An 18,019-nucleotide genomic window follows, 5' to 3' on the forward strand; every position below is an offset into this window, starting at 1 on the left:
GCAGCCAGTATACACGGGCCCTACTCTCTGCATTGAGGTTATTCAATGGCCAAATATTGTATTACTGCAACTCTGACATAATAGCCCTAAAATACTGCAGGTGGTATGTGGAAACCTTGATTTGCAAACATTGGTCAATCACATCAATTTGGTGCTGTTATTCTTTGAAGTGTGGTGCAATTTCGACATATTCCACTTACTCAGTAGGGAAAGTCTCAGAATACTTTAACATCCTGGATAATTATTAATATCCTATTGCAAGGAAAAGTTGTTTGCAGACTTCCTTCCTCAAAAACATTATCTGACAAAAGCTATTTGTTCAGCAGTTTAGTTGCAAAAGGCTCATTCTTGATACATTAAAAAAAATAATCCTGGTTTGGAAGCTGGCTCATGCATTGGACACCATCACATAGACACCCTACCAACTAATTTCTTTTTGACCACAAACGAGAATTAATTCGGTGTTATATTAAAATAAAAGACATTTAAGGTTTCAAAAATCAATTGACAGGAGATCAAACCACGGCTAATCAAAATGAATTAAATGCAATATGAAATCAAATAAAGTGCATAAGGTTGACAAAATGTGCCTAGGAATTGGAAAAGCTTTAAAATTCAGCAAAAGAGGACAGATATTGATAAGGAAAAATAAAATATCAGAGTAATCTAATGTGAAATCTGAAAACAGACTGTGAAAGCATCCATAATTTGTAATAAGAAAAAAAATAGTATATTAATGTAGGTTCGAGACAGGAGCTAATGTATTGAGGAATAATAACATGGCAGTGATGCATTGATCAAATATTTTGTTTGTTCAAGGAAGAAGCTGCACAAAACATCTGAGGAATCGTAACTCAAGAACAGCTTCTTCTCTGTTAATATCAAACCGAGATGAGAAAAACATTTTTCACACAGAGAGTGGCAAATCTCTGGAACTCTCTGCCACAGAGGGTAGTTGAGGCCAGTTCATTGGCTATATTTAAGAGGGAGTTAGATGTGGCCCTTGTGGCTAAAGGGATCAGGGCGTATGGAGAGAAGGCAGGTACGGGATACTGAGTTGGATGATCAGCCATGACAGATTGAATGGCGGTGCAGGCTCGAAGGGCCGAATGGCCTACTCCTGCACCTATTTTCTATGTATCTATGTATCAGACTCCTGAACAGACTTCTTATATGAAGTATGAATTCTTAAATCTTGCAATCCACCTCATTGCAACCCTTGCACTATTTTCTGTCTGCACTTTCATTGTACCTATGACACTATATTCTGCCCTATTCTTACTTTTTCTGTTGCATCAGATGAGGTATTGCATATGGTATCATCTGTCTAAACATTACACAGATTTAAAAAAAGGTGTTTCTACTATCTTGGTACACATGCCAATAAAAACAACAAAATCAATGAAGAGCAATAAATGTAGATTGAAGGAGTCCAATGGTGTCATATGGCTTTAAAGGTGTAGTTAGAACAATTAGATGGAATGGTTGGCGTTTCGGGTCTGATGGGTCTCGACCCAAAACTTCACCAATTCCTTCTCTCCAGAGACGCTGCCTGTCCCTCTGGGTTACTCCAGCATTTTGTGTCTATCTCCCGTTTAAACCAGCATCTGCAGTTTCATCCTGCATAGAACAATTAGATACCTGCTTACATTGCAGATCACCACAGGTGTCATATTAAGGATCTTCTACAGAGTATTGTTTGTGTTCTGATACGATATTTCTTTTGTAAGCACATAATTTCCTGGCAGTTTATAATTTCAGAGTGACTCCCCGGCACATTAACATGTCAAGTGATTAACTTACTTTGGATGCATCAGAGGTGAAATTATTATAATGCAAATTTTAATCACAGTTCCAACTAACAAAAGAGTAAACAAATTTGTCTCGCTCTACAGATGAATACTATTTGGTATCTATTTATAGAATATAACAAAATGACAGTATTTCATTCTTCGGCTGTTGGCCGGTAGGGCACTTCATCTCGTTGTAACTGAGGTGTTGGATATTCGCTTTCCATGTTGCTCAACCTTGAATTTTAAACTCAAAAGGACACAAAGTGCTGGCCCACTAGGAAACCTGAAGGGAAACCTCTGGAGACTTTGCGCCCCACCCAAGGTTTCCGTGCGGTTCCTGGAGGTTGCAGGTGGTTGCCGGAGGTTGCAGGTAGTGGAAGCAGCTAGGGAGACTGACAAAAACCTCCGGGAACCGCACGGAAACCTTGGGTGGGGCGCAAAGTCTCCAGAGGTTTCCGTTCAGGTTTCCTAAGTGTGACAGGGGCATTAACTCAGCAGGTCAGGCAGCAACTCTGGAGAACATGAATAGGTGACTATTCTTATAGAAACATATAAAATTATGAAAGGATTGTACAGGCTAGATGCTGGAAAATGTCCAGAACCAGGGGTGACAGTTTAAGAATAAGGGGCAGGCCATTTAAGACTGAGATGACAAAAAACTTTTTCACCCAGAGAGTTCTGAATATGTGGAATTTTCTGCCACAGAAAGCAGTGTAGGCCAATTCACTGGATGTTTTCAAGAGAGAGTTAGATTTAGCTTTTAGGGCTAAAGGAATCAAGGGATATGGGGAAAAAGCAGGAATGGGGTACTGATTAGATGATCAGCCATGATCATATTGAATGGCGGTGCTGGCTCAAAGGGACGAATGGCCTATCTTCTATGTTTCTATGATATGCTGAAACACATAAGCATTAATAAAAAAGTACTGCATAAACTAATGGGATGGAAAGCAAAAGTGTTTCATAATGGAGAAAGATTGCAGATGAATGAATTACAAAGGGACCTTGGTTCTCTTCCAAATCAAAAAGGTTAGCAGGTAGGTCAAGTCATGTTTATTGTAATTTACACAAGTAGGTACAGGTACAATGAAAAATTGCTTGCAGCAGCAACACAGGCAGAGACTCAGACAACACACAAAAACATATCATACTAAATTACACTACACATTCGGCAAGACAGTACAAAAGAAAAGCAGACGTGCAAGGAATATGTCAGCAAGACCAAGCAATTTGCTTTGCTTAACACTTCTCATCGCCATTGCCAGAGTGAAGCCACACACAAATTGGAAAAACAGCACCCCATATTTCGCTTGGGTAGCCGACAATTCAATAGTATGAACACTGAATTCTCAGATTTTCGGTTTTAATAATGTTTTAAATGCATCATTTTAAACTGCAACCTCCCACCACACCACCCAATCCCCCCTCAACCCCATGCAACCTTTCTTTTCACTCACCCACTTCTATCACCCAATTCCTTTCCCCTGCTCTATCTGTTCAGTGCCTACTCCTCCCTACGTCTGTGTACTCCATTTTCTGCTCCCACCCCCATTCCCTTCCACCCATCATCACTCCCTCTGGTTCATTATTGCACTCCACATCTTCCTTTCACATCAGGTTCCACACTGCAATCTTTTATCTTCTCCGCTTTTTAACGCCAGCATTGGTTACTATCTGCCACTTGATTCATCTACCAATTAGTCTCCCATCAGTTGCTACTTCTTGCAATAATCCACGCCTCACATCTCTCTACCAGATATTTCCGCATCAGTCTTAAAGGTCCTGACTGTTTCTGACAGTCTGCCCGTTTTCCACCACAAATGAGCCCTGATTCACTGAGCTCCTCAAGCAGAATGCAATTTGCAATATGCAAGACAGATCTGTTGCATGAATAATATGCAAGGGAAAAATTGTGACATACACTAAGTACTGGGATAACAAAGCAAGACATAATGGACTTGAACCTTAAAATGTTTTAGAAGTCCAGTATCTTCTAAATGCTATTGAAATTGATGCAAGTAATTAAAAAATGTTATAAACACAAAAGATGATTAAATACAAATTTGTCAAAATATTGAAAAAAAAGTGACGCATGTTCAATCCTATATGTAAATTCCTGTGGAATTCCTGTGGAATTTACATATGCTTGCAGTTACGGTTTGGGCTTCCCACTGCATGCTCTGGTTTACCCTCATAATCCAAAGTGATGGTGGTTGGTAGGCTAATTGGCTTTGTAAATTATACGAGTGTGTGGGGGTGGTAATAGAATCAGGAAGTTGATGGGTATGTGAAGAAAGTCTGAGAAATAAGTGCACACAAGATTGACCTGGTGGCTTACTTGTTTGCAGCAAAGCACACAAGAAATATGAGCATTTGGAATGGCACTGGAGACTTGAAGTCCACATGGAGGAAGCTAGCAAGTTCCAAAGGACTCACCCATCCTTCCTTTGGGCACCTCCTCCATTTGTGGCAGGGTCTGTCGGTTCCACGTGAGGTTCACCAGTAAACCTGAAGCCAACAGGACTGCAGTGGAAGCAAGTCCTCTTTGATCCCAAGGGACCATCTAAGGAGCATACCAGAGCAAAGCATAACATGGGAGAACATCAAGACACGAGCAGAAAAGTTAGAAAGCCAACAAGATCAATTAAAATAAATTAAAGAATTATTAGAGATTAAGACTATTTTTTGGGCCTACCAAGTTAAAATAAGGATAGAATGGATACAACACTTCCAAAAGGGTCATGATAAAACAAAATAAATGTGTGGAAGAGGAATAGGATGAGTACAATATCATTATTTTTGCTTCAGCTTTGAGCTGGAGGTGAATGCAGCTTGACATGAGAAGATGTCAGAAAATGACAGAACTACATTTAAAACATCGTTAAAATACCGAGTAATCAAACTCGGACAAAATCCTTGCCAGACATACTGCATTCACAAATTTAAAAGTAATCTACAAAATGACAGCAGTTACTGTCACATATATTTGGTAATGCATTACAAAAAGGAACAGATTATAATGCAAGGGGACTATATTTAAGCAGAGAGATAAGATGTCAAGTCAACTAAACATCAGTAGTTGAAACATAATGGAATCCCTACAAAGGAATAATACAGTAAAAACATCTTGAAACCACAACTTCAATATTTGATTTCTAAAGAAACAAAAAGGTTAGAGTGAGCCGACAAAGATAATGCGGCCTTTGATATGGTAGCACATGATAAATCAGTAAGGTGGAGAAGGCCAATTAAAAGGAGGTCACTGAAAAACAGGAAGCAGGGTAAAGGGCGGATATTCTGGAAGGCACAAAACAGGAAGCGACGTTCCCCAAAGGACCAATGCGAGGATTGCCATTGTTCATAATATCTATTAACATTTAAACATTTGGAGTAAGTTAATAAATTTGATAATGTTAAAATTCAGAGAGATGGCTAATGGCAAGAATAGTTGTGACAGTAATTGCAAAAAAATTACTTGCAATAAATTTGCTGAATTAATTCAATTAGCAAATGAGTTTCAACACAGGTAAAGGTGAGGATGTCATATATTATTCAGGAAATTGGAATATTACAGGAGCAAGAGGATCCGAGGACAATGCACAAATTGTAAGTGTGATAAAGAACAGCAAGGCCCAAATGAGAGCAATGAAGCAAATTACTTCATTCTAAACTGGAAAGTATTTTAAACAAATACCTTTGTTATGGAAAACTTGCAGCAAGCTTTGGTTAGACTACACAGAGTGCAGGAAAAAGCTCCAGTCAGCATTTCCAGAAAGGATAGAGATATAGGAGATGGCACAGAAGAGATTTACAATCATGATACCACCACAAGGTGAAAAGGTAATCCTTTGAAAATTGAAATGTTTTAATGAACTCACATCGAGTGTAGAAAAGAGCAAACCTAAATGTTATCAAGTTACAATTTTCACCTTAAAACAGGGAATTCAGATGCTAATTGTACACAGAGGGTGATGAGAATATGAAACTATCTTTGGAGGTAATTGAGATGAATTGCCAGGATGTTTTCAAAGGAGAAACCTGATGAATATCCAATAAAGGATCAGAGGGCTACATTGATAGATTACAGGAGGATGGGACATTCTATAATGTTCTCCATTGTTCTGGAAGGTTATAAAGCATTTCAAGAATCTGTAAAATTGAATCCATTAATTCACCTGTCAATAAAAAAACCATATTACTATTACCCAGGTTACTATTTAAAGTGAGAACCTTTCCTAAATATAAATAAGCCATACTGCTTTGTGAGTCAACAGATAGAACAAAGGCTTTATCAGTAAAGACGTTTCACAGTTTTGCTGCTGTTATTGAATTCCGCATATACTTTCAAAGCCGCCCTGTGGTGACATATTACAAATTCATACCAGATCCAATCACCGCTGCGAAAATAAAGAATGTGGTAATTAAAAAAAGTTATAAATTATACAAATTAATAAAATGTTAACAAATTCAGGAACTGTAAATGAAATAACAACCAAATCCCCTCACTGAATTCTAATAAATCCACGATTAAATAGAGTAATACTGCAGGTACTGGAATTCTGAAATAAGAGTACATGCAAATAAGTCACATTCCTTTGTTAACATTATTAGCAAGGAAATCAGAAATTTCCAAATATTTTTACTGCTTAATCACTCGCTTCAAATAAATTGTAGATATGCACAATTCTGCAGACGACCCAGTTCAATAGCCGGTTTAGCACACCTGTGATTAAAATCCTGGCAATTGCTTGGATTTGCTGGTCATTATCTTCCATTGTGGAGCCAAATCTCATTGGTCTTTATTGAATAGTGTAGAAAAGACTGATCAAGATTGCTTCTCTGTTATTTAAGCATGGATTGTTATTTATTTTTTCCTAATATTAGGCATGGTTCTGTGTGCTTCTGTTCACAAGTTGTTTCCTGTCACATGCAACAAACAATGACAGTACTGAAAGTCTGGCAAACCTGCACACATTTAATCAGATACCAAACAAAATTGGCACAGGATGCCATTTGACAGAGAAAACCTGCAGCAGCTCCTTTAATAAACAATCCAGCCAGTCATTCAATTCTACTTTTCCTCAATTTTTCATGTCTTGATTCACTATTGGGTCTTAATCCACTATACTGCCAGGCCTTGCATTCCCATATTTAACTATTCATTTTCCTTTTAGGCCGTGGGCCGAGGAGCTTTATCGTTCTAACCAGCTGAATTTTTAACATAGTGTAAAAACATTATATAAATCATACCTGAAACTCGTCAAGACCAAAACCTGCACATTTTTAAGAAATATGAGAAACACCTCAAATTTTCTGAGTGGTAATTGCCCAATCAATGCACGTTTGACATTGAGGTCGGATGCAAATTGACCAATCCCGCGCTTAGTTTTATGGTCGCTAGGCAGCGAGGACCCTGGGATCATGGCTGCCTCCTAATTACATCAATAGCAAAAGCAAGGTTTCCAAGGAATAAAGGTAATGCTCACCTTGCTGATCATTTTGTTTTTCAATTGATTTATCTTTATCAAGTTATGATGTGAACTGTTAAATAAAAATGTAGAGCTAGGGTTAGGATTAGGCTCAGTCAGTCGGTCAGTCAGTCGGTCAGTCTGTTGGTCGTGCTTGTCGGTAGGCCGATGAATGCTGTGGGGGATCGGTCGAGTTGTCGGGTCGCCAGTGGGTGGTGAGAGTTGGGTCGGGTCGCCGGTGGGTGGTGAGAGCTGGACCGGGCCGTCGGTAGGTGGTGAGAGCGGTCGGTCGGGCCGTCGGTAGGTGGTGAGAGCGGTCGGTCGGGCCTCCGGTGGGTGGTGAGAGCTGGACCGGGCCGTCGGTAGGTGGTGAGAATTGGGCCAGGCCACCGGTGTGTGGTGAGAGCGGTCGGTCGGGCCGGGCCTCCAGTGGGTGGTGAGAGTTGTGCCGGGCCTCCGGTGGGTGCGTGAGTGGTCGGTCGGGCTGTCGGCTGGCCGGTGTTGCAGCAAGCTTGTGGGCGGTCTGACGGAGCCGGCGCTATGGGGATGCTGAAGGCGGCCCGGGCGACGTGCAGGGCAGTGCTGCTCCCCACCACCATCATCACCACGATGATCCAGAAGGGCATGCTGGCCGAAGTGGACGCGCTGCGGGGCCACACGCACGGAGCCTGCAGCCGGTCCCAATGCAGCTCCAGCTCCAGCCGTGGGCAGCTCTAGAAGGGGGGCGAGTTTTCGTTTTCGTATCCTGGGAAGTGCAGCTAGTCCCAAGGGCATGCAGGCGACCTGGGCGCTACAGCCAGACCTGCCAGCCGACTTGGGCGCTACAGCCAGTCCCGGGGCAGTCGAGCTGAACTAGGCGCAGAAGCGACCTGGGAAATGCAGGTCCTTTGGCCCACTGTGTCTGCGCTGACCAACAATCAACCCATACACTAGCACCATCCGACACACTCGGGCCAATTTACAATTTACCGAAGCACTTAACCAACAAACCCGCACATCTTTGGAGCCGACCTGGGAACGACAGCCATTCCCGGGCGGTTTTGCTACAACGTTTTACAAAATTTTGATACAAATTCAAGAAAGCATCAGGATCTATAATATTAGGAGATGACTTAGAAACTTTATTGGATTTTATAATAACCGAACACAAATCATACTTGGAAATAAGTTGCTAAAAGCATGTAGGATATTTGCTGCACTAAACAGCAAAAAAAAAAAAAAAAATTGACTTCACAGTATCTTATGCTTTCTTTACAGTTATTGTCAACACTAAAGAGGGATATATGCATATGATAATTTCAATACAAAAACAGTGGATTAGAAACAATATGCGATTGGTTTTGAGTTTATATACCCAAACACCAGTTTATACTTAACAACTTTTTTATTCTACAGGATTACAACATTAATGAACATCAAAGGACCAGGGCTCAGAACCCCTTGGGTTGACTAAAATTCAATATATAAAAATATGATCCAACATCTCTCATTAGGGGTTTCCTTGAATTATCTTTATCAGAGAAGCACTGAATTCGATTAGAAATTAGCGTGAGCATATGCTGCTATATCATTTATTTTTATCTCTATTTCCCACACGATTCTGACCTCTGGTCTTTACTTTACACAGGACAAACTACAACATTTTTCTCCTCGATGCTTGGGTATAACTTCCTGCATTAATGACATCTTAAAACAGTACAAATACATATTGCTGCTTTGAATGAATCTGATAACCATGGGATGACCTTAAAATATAAATTAAAGATAAATAATCATTCAAATTTCTGACAACTCAGACACAGTTTTTCGAGTGATGCTATAAAGTGATCTGTGTAGTACACAAGTTACGTGTTATCTTATTCATGTCTGAGTAATTGCCTGTGTTCACCTCTCCTTACAATACAACAGTTTACCTGCATTTACCAGGATGCACAACATATAGTGGCCTATTTTCAATTATAGGTGCAGGGATCTATAGTAAAGCAAATGCACACATTTGTGACAAACAAAAAATTGCTATAATCAGTGACAGTGGAATATCTCATAAAAGGAATTATTGCCTACAACTATGACAGAATTAATAGCACAATACATTGTGTATCCTTGCTATCCCAAACCTGCATCCTGAATTATAAAAGAAAACTTTGAAATTAAGCCTGCAATCAACCATGGCAGAACAATTCAAAGCAGTCCTGTTGCAAACAACCTAGAAGATACGTAGAAATTTTAAACATTTAAAAGGTATGTTTGAAGCCACACGCCAATGCAGGACCTACCAAAGTGTGATTTAACTATAACCAATCATTATAGTTATACCCAGCCTTTGGCTTGAAATATTGTAAGGCAAAATCTGGTATGTCCACATTTTATAGCATTTATTTTGATGCAGCTTGCACCTAAAATAATTCCAACCCAATTAAACCACAGCTGATTGATATGACTTGTAAATAATTGAGAAAAGGCAAGTGAGTTTTCCAACTGCACAACGCACAAAAGCTCACATCTCAAAACACATTACAATCTAGTCAAAGTTCTAAAGCGCAGAAATAATCAAAGGTCTGCAATGTGAATTAAACATCTTACTGCCATTTAGCAGGTGGAATACAAAAAGATTTAAGATCACTGGAGAAATTGGAAGCAACCGTTGATAAAATGACAAGTGTAGGCAGTATATTCACAAGAAGCAATTCTACTAAAGCAAGGCACAAAAAAATTTACAGACAATAAAAGCTATTGAAAATTAAACAGCAGTACGATCCAACTGGGACAATCGTTAAAATTGAAAAATATAAAAGCTGATCTGTTTTAGGTCATTATTGCCGTCAAATCTCAATTGTTGATTTTCCTTGCCTCCGTTGTTTAGTTTTTTTAATTAACTGCAAGTTCTTTCCCTTCTCCATTAAGATAAAGGCTTAACCAAAAACAATTTATCTCCAAGGTCACTTGTGAAAATTGGCGCCTTTTTGTAATGTTCCACTAAATCTTCCATGCTGTCAAACTTTCGTTGTCCAATGCAGTAGAGGCCTTGCTTCAACTGCACCTTGAAGTGCTTATTTTTATTTTGGGCCTTCAAGGACACAGAGAAGTCATTGGGCTGTGAAAGAAGTGAAAAGCAAACTTGATTAGGCTTTTAAATATTCATTTTGATAATTGGCTCCTATCTTGTACTGTACACTGCAGACTGCACAATCACATTAGAGAATCGAGAGTCAAGAGTTGTCATATGTCCCAGATAGAATAATGAAATTCTTACATGCAGATCAAGAGAGGAAATAATTTTTCATAATATCACAGTCCAAAAATTCCTATTTTCACTTAAGATAGACAAAATGCTGGAGTAACTCAGCGGGACAGGCAGCGTCACTGGAGAGAATGGATGCCGTTTCGGGTCGAGACCTTTCTTCAAACTGAAAGTCGCGGGAAAGGGAAACGAGATATAGACGATGATTTAGAGAGATATAGAACAAATAAATGAAAGATATGCAAAAAAGTAACATTGATAAAGGAAACAGACCACTGTTAGCTGTTTGCTAGGTGAGAACGAAATGCTGGTGCGACTTGGTGGGGAGGGATGGAGAGAGAGGGAATGCATGGGTTACTTGAAGTTAGAGAAATCAATATTCATACCCCTTTAAGCTGCCCAAGCAAAATCTGAGATGCTGTTCCTCCAATTTGCGTTTATTGCATACTTTAATGGAAAACAAACCTAAATATCCCTGCTCAAATTGTCCATACCATGGACAGCAACCATTTTGTTGTTATGGTTCAATTCACGGAGAGGAAACAGAGAGTCCCAATACTATTACCAGTATATTCCAAGTTGGGAATGGGAAAAGAAAAGTTGCAATGTGCTTAAATTACAAAGTACATTTTCCATATTGGTATTTTAGTGTATTATGGTAAGATTCCAATAAATCCATTCATCAAACAATACAGAAATCTGGGAACCAAACGATACTCTTTGTAATCAATTTCATATCACAATCCATGGTAAATAAAGAATATTAATGCCACAGACTATATTAGGATTATTGGACACTGCAATTTGGACCAAGGTCAGAATTCAAAAATAGCGAATCCATTACTTACTGATGACTCGCTGTCTCGAATTATAAAATCTCCATCGACGCCTCGTTCATTCAGAGCCATTTCTCCTTGATGCCTTGTAATTTTTCCATAATACCAGGGGCTACCGGCAAACCTGCCAGTAGTTGCTGCTCCTATGTAGTCACATTGAGGTGGCGTTGGACCAATACTGTTGACTGGTGGTGATGTTGGGACAATATTCACATAGTTCTTCGGTACCAGCCCTACTTGACCATCAGCTTTCCTGCACTTCCACCATTCTGGATCATTTTCTGGTTTTTCAATTACATCCATCACCTCGCCCTTCTCGAAATTAAGCTCCTCCTCATTTGAAGAGCTGAATGGATACAGAGCCTGCACCACATGCAGAACTTTAGCATTGTGTGCATTGATTACAACTGCTAGTCTCTCTGTTAATGAGCCCACAGGTTCGACAGTAGTGCCCTCTGGTTCCTCCATAACATAATTTGAAGGAAACCAACCACTTTGTCCATTGTAACCACCTCTCCACCATCCATCGCTGCATTTTTCCATGACGGTAACTTTGGTCCCTTTAACCAAGGAAAGCTCATCATCTCTCTCTGCTGTGTAGTTGAATTTCACATAAGCAGGAGCATTCAAGTCATAGAGGCGTTCGCCATTGTCAGCATAACCATCAGTATCTGCATTGGACGCTGTGTCTCGAATGCTTGGTTTCCGTTTCACTTTTCCAATTCCTTTAAAACAAAAAGGAATAAAGCATTATTGCACTGGTTAAGAAACCAAACCCATAAATGAATAAAATCAAGTAATACATCAACCATGACTGTTCATCTATGGTGTGAACACAGAAGGGATTCGAAACAATATTTGATGAAGACCGTTTTGTGGACCATGTACAAATGACCAGCTGACCACCCTAACTGTCAACTACCAAACTACCAATCCTCCTCTCTCTCTCCACACCCCCCCCCCCCAAGGAAAAGCTGTATAGAAAATCTTTACCACAGAACTTTCAATGCCAATTACACTATTTTTAATACAGCTGCTCCCCGACCTACGTTCCGATAAACCCATCGTAAATCAAAAATATCGCAAGTCGAAAACGCATTTAATACGTTGCGATCACGTGACCGGACGTGACGTGCGGCTCGCTGCCATTGCCGAGCGTTTGCCGATCGTAAAGTCGAAATATCGTAAGTCGAAGTATCGTAAATCGGGGAACATCTGTGTTGGCTGACGGTATCAGTTGTCCTATTCCTATTTGCCATTTGTAAATTCCTTAAATGATCTACCTTGTCGGTTATTGTAGTATCTTACACATACCAGCCATCTCTCTGAAAATAACCAAGCTGTGAAGGAAATTTTAGTTCAACATAATAAGCCTCATCAGTTGTTGATCACCCAATCTACTGGGAAAATAAAACTATAAGAAAAATGGAGACCGATTCAAAAGACACTGGTGTGAGGGAAAATATTTCTGTTCTAAGCTTAAAAGGTACATTGACCAGTCAAGGTATCATTGCTTCTTTAATTTACTTGTACAACCAAATCTCCAAGTTAATGCGAAATATTTGTCCTTGGTCGCACAAGGCCACATTTTGACATCGTTCCTGAGATCTTCTAATGAACAAGTGTTGAAACCTGCCCCATTTATAACAGTTTCCAAATAGAAAAACTTAAACTCTGTCCAAATTGGCAAAGTTCAAGGATGTGGACAGCAGCATATCCATGTACCGCAATATCGCAAATATCATTAAATGGAAAAATATATGGAACCAATTTGGCCAAATTTGATGACATGGCTAAAATGGGGCTCAGACATTAGCTTTATTTCTCTCTAAACATAAATTGGTCTTGGACAAATTTAAATTTCTATTGGCATGAAACCAGAAAAATCTACTATGGCATGGTGATTTTTAAAAACACATTTATCAACATGAAAACTTCATTAACGCCATTTTAACTGATTTGTGCCCATTTTTAACCTCACTATTTTTGTGCATTTAATACCAATTCTGCTTTGCATAGCTTAATAAACTTAATCACTATCAAGAGAAACAATACATACACAACCAAGTCCCATATTAATTTATGGCAGAGTCAATTTACATTCACAATGTGGTAGTTGTATGTGCGTTCATCCGGATCAAAAACGACCCTGCTACAATTCTCAGTCCTTCCTCTTCTAGGTGAAGAGCGTGTGATCATTTTATTAATGTCCAAATTGTCAGAGTTGCCAACAACTCAGTAATTGAGTAACATTTGAAATTCTGCCCACTTCTTCCAGCATTAACGTTCCAATTAAGACAGCGTGTCCAGTATCACAGGTAGACAAAAATGCTAGAGAAACTCAGCGGGTGAGGCAGCATCTATGGGGAGAAGGAATAGGTGACGTTTCGAGTCGAGACCCTTCTTCAGTATCACCTTCTGTTTCTAGTTTAATCTGCTTTGCACTACATCTACAATTAACAAATGTAAAATAAAAACTACTACTTTTAATTTGAATGGAATCTGTACTTTGTGCATTGGCCTTGTACCAACTCATTTTGCAGCTTCTCATTACGAATGAAAGCACACACATTTCAACCTTCCTTTTGCATCTCACCCATTCCTATAAAACGGCTAACAGACATGTGCAAAAATGCTCAAAGGAGAATCAGAATCTTCGGTAGTTGGAACCAGTGAGTTGAGACTACAAAACCTTTGCTTCAGTTATTTTTTTTTATTACTCACAGAGCAGCACAATTGACGGAAATTGGTCAAATAAGGAGAATAAAGGATCAAGCACAATTTACTCTTGCTATCTTAACACGGGGCTGTAACATATGAAATAAAAAATATGAAACCAACAAGACTCTCGCAAATAAAGACATTTGAATAATGTAAAATATACAACATGAAATACCTCATGAATTCAATATGTAAAAGGACATGAGTGAAAAAATAAAAATACATAGACCCAACAGAAGTGGCATAAGAATAAGAATGAAATTAAAAATTAAAAATCCTTCCTTCAATCTAATTATGAATGGCACAATAATGCCTTTTATTCATTAGAATGATTCACAATGAATCATCTAATTACATATTAACACCCCAGCATATCTACTGGGCTACTTGCAAATTATCTTATTTTGGCTACTTTGCAGCATTAATTGAACTGCATTTAAAATTATTACCAAGTTACTCTAGTTCATCACTACTTTTTAGCCACTATCTATTGCTTCAGAAATAGCATTGGAACCACATTTTTCATTTATACAAAATTTAATATTTTCAGTAATAACAAAGATATTCCACATTTCGACATAGATAACTTTTGAAACCAACATCTGCACATTTGTTTTCTGCAGTGTCGACAATGGAAAAGTTGATCGAGAGGTGATGATTGAAATGGAGGATACACCCTTCTTAACAACGAAATGAGTCATATCAGCCAGAGGCAAGCAAAAGATTGGTGTTACATATCAAATGGTCAGCTTTGATAGATGCAAGTTCAAGCTGTATGTTCTGTTTGGACATTTAATTTGGAATGATGTCCTTTGCTTAGAGACACTCAAAATAAAGGCAGAAATACCATTTTATTTCCTTCAAATCTGAAATCAAGCAGTAACAGGGCACAAATGTAACACAAAAGCGAACAGGACCCAAGTTGCAAGCCATTTGAACAATAAAATGTCACATGTACATTTGTTTTCCCTTGGTTGAACTTCTCGATAAGTTTGAGAATATCAAGTAAATTCAACCCAATTTTGCATTGAATAACTGTCCCTTGCACATATGTAAAGTGATTTGATTACCGATTCTCACTGACAATTATGGTCACGGCAATATGAAGGCATTGAAAGTGCCTCCAAAAAGGTAAATCCAAATACTGTAATTAAAATCAGTTGCAGGAGGGTTTAAACTAGAGAGGTAGGGTAGGGTAACCAGAGTAGGTGGTCAGAAATTGGAAGGAGTGAGGGGAAGATAGAGGTTAGGACCAGTAAGTCTCCAAGGAAAAACAGGCAAGGAGAGGTGAAGGAATATGGTGATGTTGATTGGCTGAAGTGTGCTTATTTCCTTGCAAGTAGTATTTTGCTGATGAACTTGGAGCCTGGATCAGTGCTTGAGCCTGCAGATCCCAGAACTTCGCCAGAAGTCAATATATCAACATAGAGAAATATAGCATACTGTAAACAATGAGTCCTAACTACATAAAACATGTAATGGTTGCTCATTTTGTACACAGAAATTCCAATAAAGTCACACGCATGGAGCCTGACCACACATCTTCCCATTTAGTTATCAAAGGCCATGCAGACATTAGCTCATTCCAATGCTTCTTTTTAGAGCACTATACAATTTTGATATAGAATACTATGGAATAATTGGATATTTGTTTAGTTTAGTTTAGAGATACAGCGCAGAAACAGGCTCTTCGGCCAGAGTCCGCATCAACCAGCAACCTCTGTACACTGATGGTATCCTACACACGCGAGGGGCAATTTTACATATATTGGCAAGCCAATTAACCTAAAAACCTGTACATCTTTGGAGTGTGGGAGGAAACTGAAGATCTCTGAGAAAACCTACATGGTCACGGGGAGAATATATAAACTCACTACAGACAGCACCCGTAGTCAGGATCGAACCCGGGACTTTGGCGCTGCAAGGCAGCAACTCTACCGCCGCACCACTGTGCAACAAACCTATCTTCTGTACAGTGGAAACACAGGCCTCACAAATAAACATTGTTTTTAGCATGCTCCTGCTTCCTGGGAATTACCTCAGCTGCAGTGACTATTAAAAACTTAACATGCATGATAATAACCAGATATGAATGCATGGCACACAACCGACAGCAAGTTAAATTTAAAACTGCACATTAAAGGCGACAAGTTACCTTTATTCCGACTGATCATACATATCAGCAATCAAGGAATAAGAATAAATTGTCAAAATTATTGAAGATATCAAGACAAATGGAGGATGATTTTATATATGTGTGTACTATTTCTATGCAGAACATATATGTTTAGAAGACATGCATTCATGAACATGGATAAGAGCATTTCCTATTGGAAAACAGTGTTTGGACTGTGATGAGGATTTGGTTGAACAGTTAACATTCTCAAAAATATTAATACAAGTTCACCAGGAAATCACTTGGCATAAAAATGTAAGACTTGAAAAACTCAGGCTGTTTTTGATAGCATAATATATGCAAGATGAACAGAAGGAGGTATTTAATGTTAAAGATTACAGCAATAAATAAAGGCTTCCCATTTGCTGCATGATCCAGAATAAAGGCATTTGGAAGTAATATTTGGAAGATTGGATTTTTCTTTCCCCCACACAGATCCTTGAATAGCCATGGAATATGCAGTATTAGCGATCGGTGCAGAAAACATGTCAACAAAGGTTTCAAAGGTCTTTTATTGTCACATGGACCAATTAAGGTGCAGTGATATGTGAATTACCATACGAAAAAAGCAACAAGACACACAACGACATTAAATTTAACATCTGAATTGGTTACTTATATAAATCAACGAACATGGACATTTGGGGTTAGTTGCCCAATCCAAACATTTTTAACATTTCTTATTTTTAAAGGTGTGCCCTAAAAATGAAACCTCTCAATTTTGATGTATTGCAATTACCACCAGTTTTGACATGAAAAATCATTGCAAAAAACTCTGAACTCAGTTTCCAATGTAAAAGTGGCAGGAAGCAAATGTCTCCACAACTATGTCAACGAGTGCTACACCCATCCAACCCTCTCCCGATGGGACATGCATGATCTTTCATGTGTCGAAGCACAGTAACCACTGCAGTAGATTTTATTTGTTCAATACATTGTTTAATACATGCTAATAAATACTCAGCTTTCAACCCATGGGAGTATAAATTATATCAAGTTCTGTAGTTAAATTTACTTCAATATGTACCAATCCGAACCAGTGTACCAAGGTTACAGGGAACTTTCATCTCCATTCACAGTACACTGGAAGTTTGGCTTCAGTTGCCCAGCAACTATCTAGTTTGGCACAGAAATGAGTCAAGATTTCTTTCAGTTGAATGCGTCATATTATAACTATATATGTCGGGACTTGATGGCATAAAATGGACAGATGGCTAAAGGCAGGTGGTGTTAAAAAGAACATAGTGTCATTGATGAGAGATGAAACATTTAAATTTCTTGCCACAACCAGTGCACTCAGCATAACTGCTGGTGAGGCAATGGCTACTGACTCATCCTGCACATTTTATTCTCTGAAGCAAAACGTTGACACCAGAAACAAAGCAGGATTTATATCAATGAGACATAACTACGACAAAAATACATAGAAATGTGATTTCTTTCGACTGGAGACTGTGAATGCTATGTTAGCAGTGTGCACTGTAGAAAAATCCTGCCAGATAATAATGGCCTAAAACCGTTCTTTCCACATTGATGCTTAGAAATTGAACATTATTACTGGTCAGGAAAACAATCACATTATCGCTGAAGAACGAATCCTACCCGAAGCTGCAGATAATAGTATACGCTATCACTGCAGAACGCACAAATATTCGTTCAGTTGGTGCCATTATCACGCAATGGTGCCATGACAAATTAATCACATGGCCAATTACTGAAGCATAATATTAATAGGCAGATAGTCCAGAAATATCCCCTGAAACATTTACAAAGGTGCAATCCAG

The 18,019-nt window shown here is 38.9% G+C and overlaps 1 protein-coding gene across 3 annotated transcripts in view; it reads right to left on the reverse strand.

Moving 5' to 3' along the window:
- Positions 1-8,361: 8,361 nt before the first annotated feature.
- The window catches only part of nck1 (NCK adaptor protein 1), a 157,809-nt gene continuing 148,151 nt past the window's right edge, over positions 8,362-18,019 (reverse strand). For all 3 annotated transcript variants that reach the window (XM_033031379.1, XM_033031378.1, XM_033031380.1), the window contains 2 exons: positions 11,351-12,063; positions 8,362-10,355 (listed from right to left, as the gene is read on the reverse strand). In XM_033031379.1, coding sequence (XP_032887270.1) covers positions 10,161-10,355; positions 11,351-12,063 — 908 coding nt within the window. In that variant the 3' untranslated portion in view covers positions 8,362-10,160. The remainder of the gene's footprint in view (positions 10,356-11,350; positions 12,064-18,019) is intronic.

This window comes from Amblyraja radiata, chromosome 13 (assembly GCF_010909765.2).
Source record: "Amblyraja radiata isolate CabotCenter1 chromosome 13, sAmbRad1.1.pri, whole genome shotgun sequence".
Taxonomy (NCBI): Eukaryota; Metazoa; Chordata; class Chondrichthyes; order Rajiformes; family Rajidae; genus Amblyraja; species Amblyraja radiata.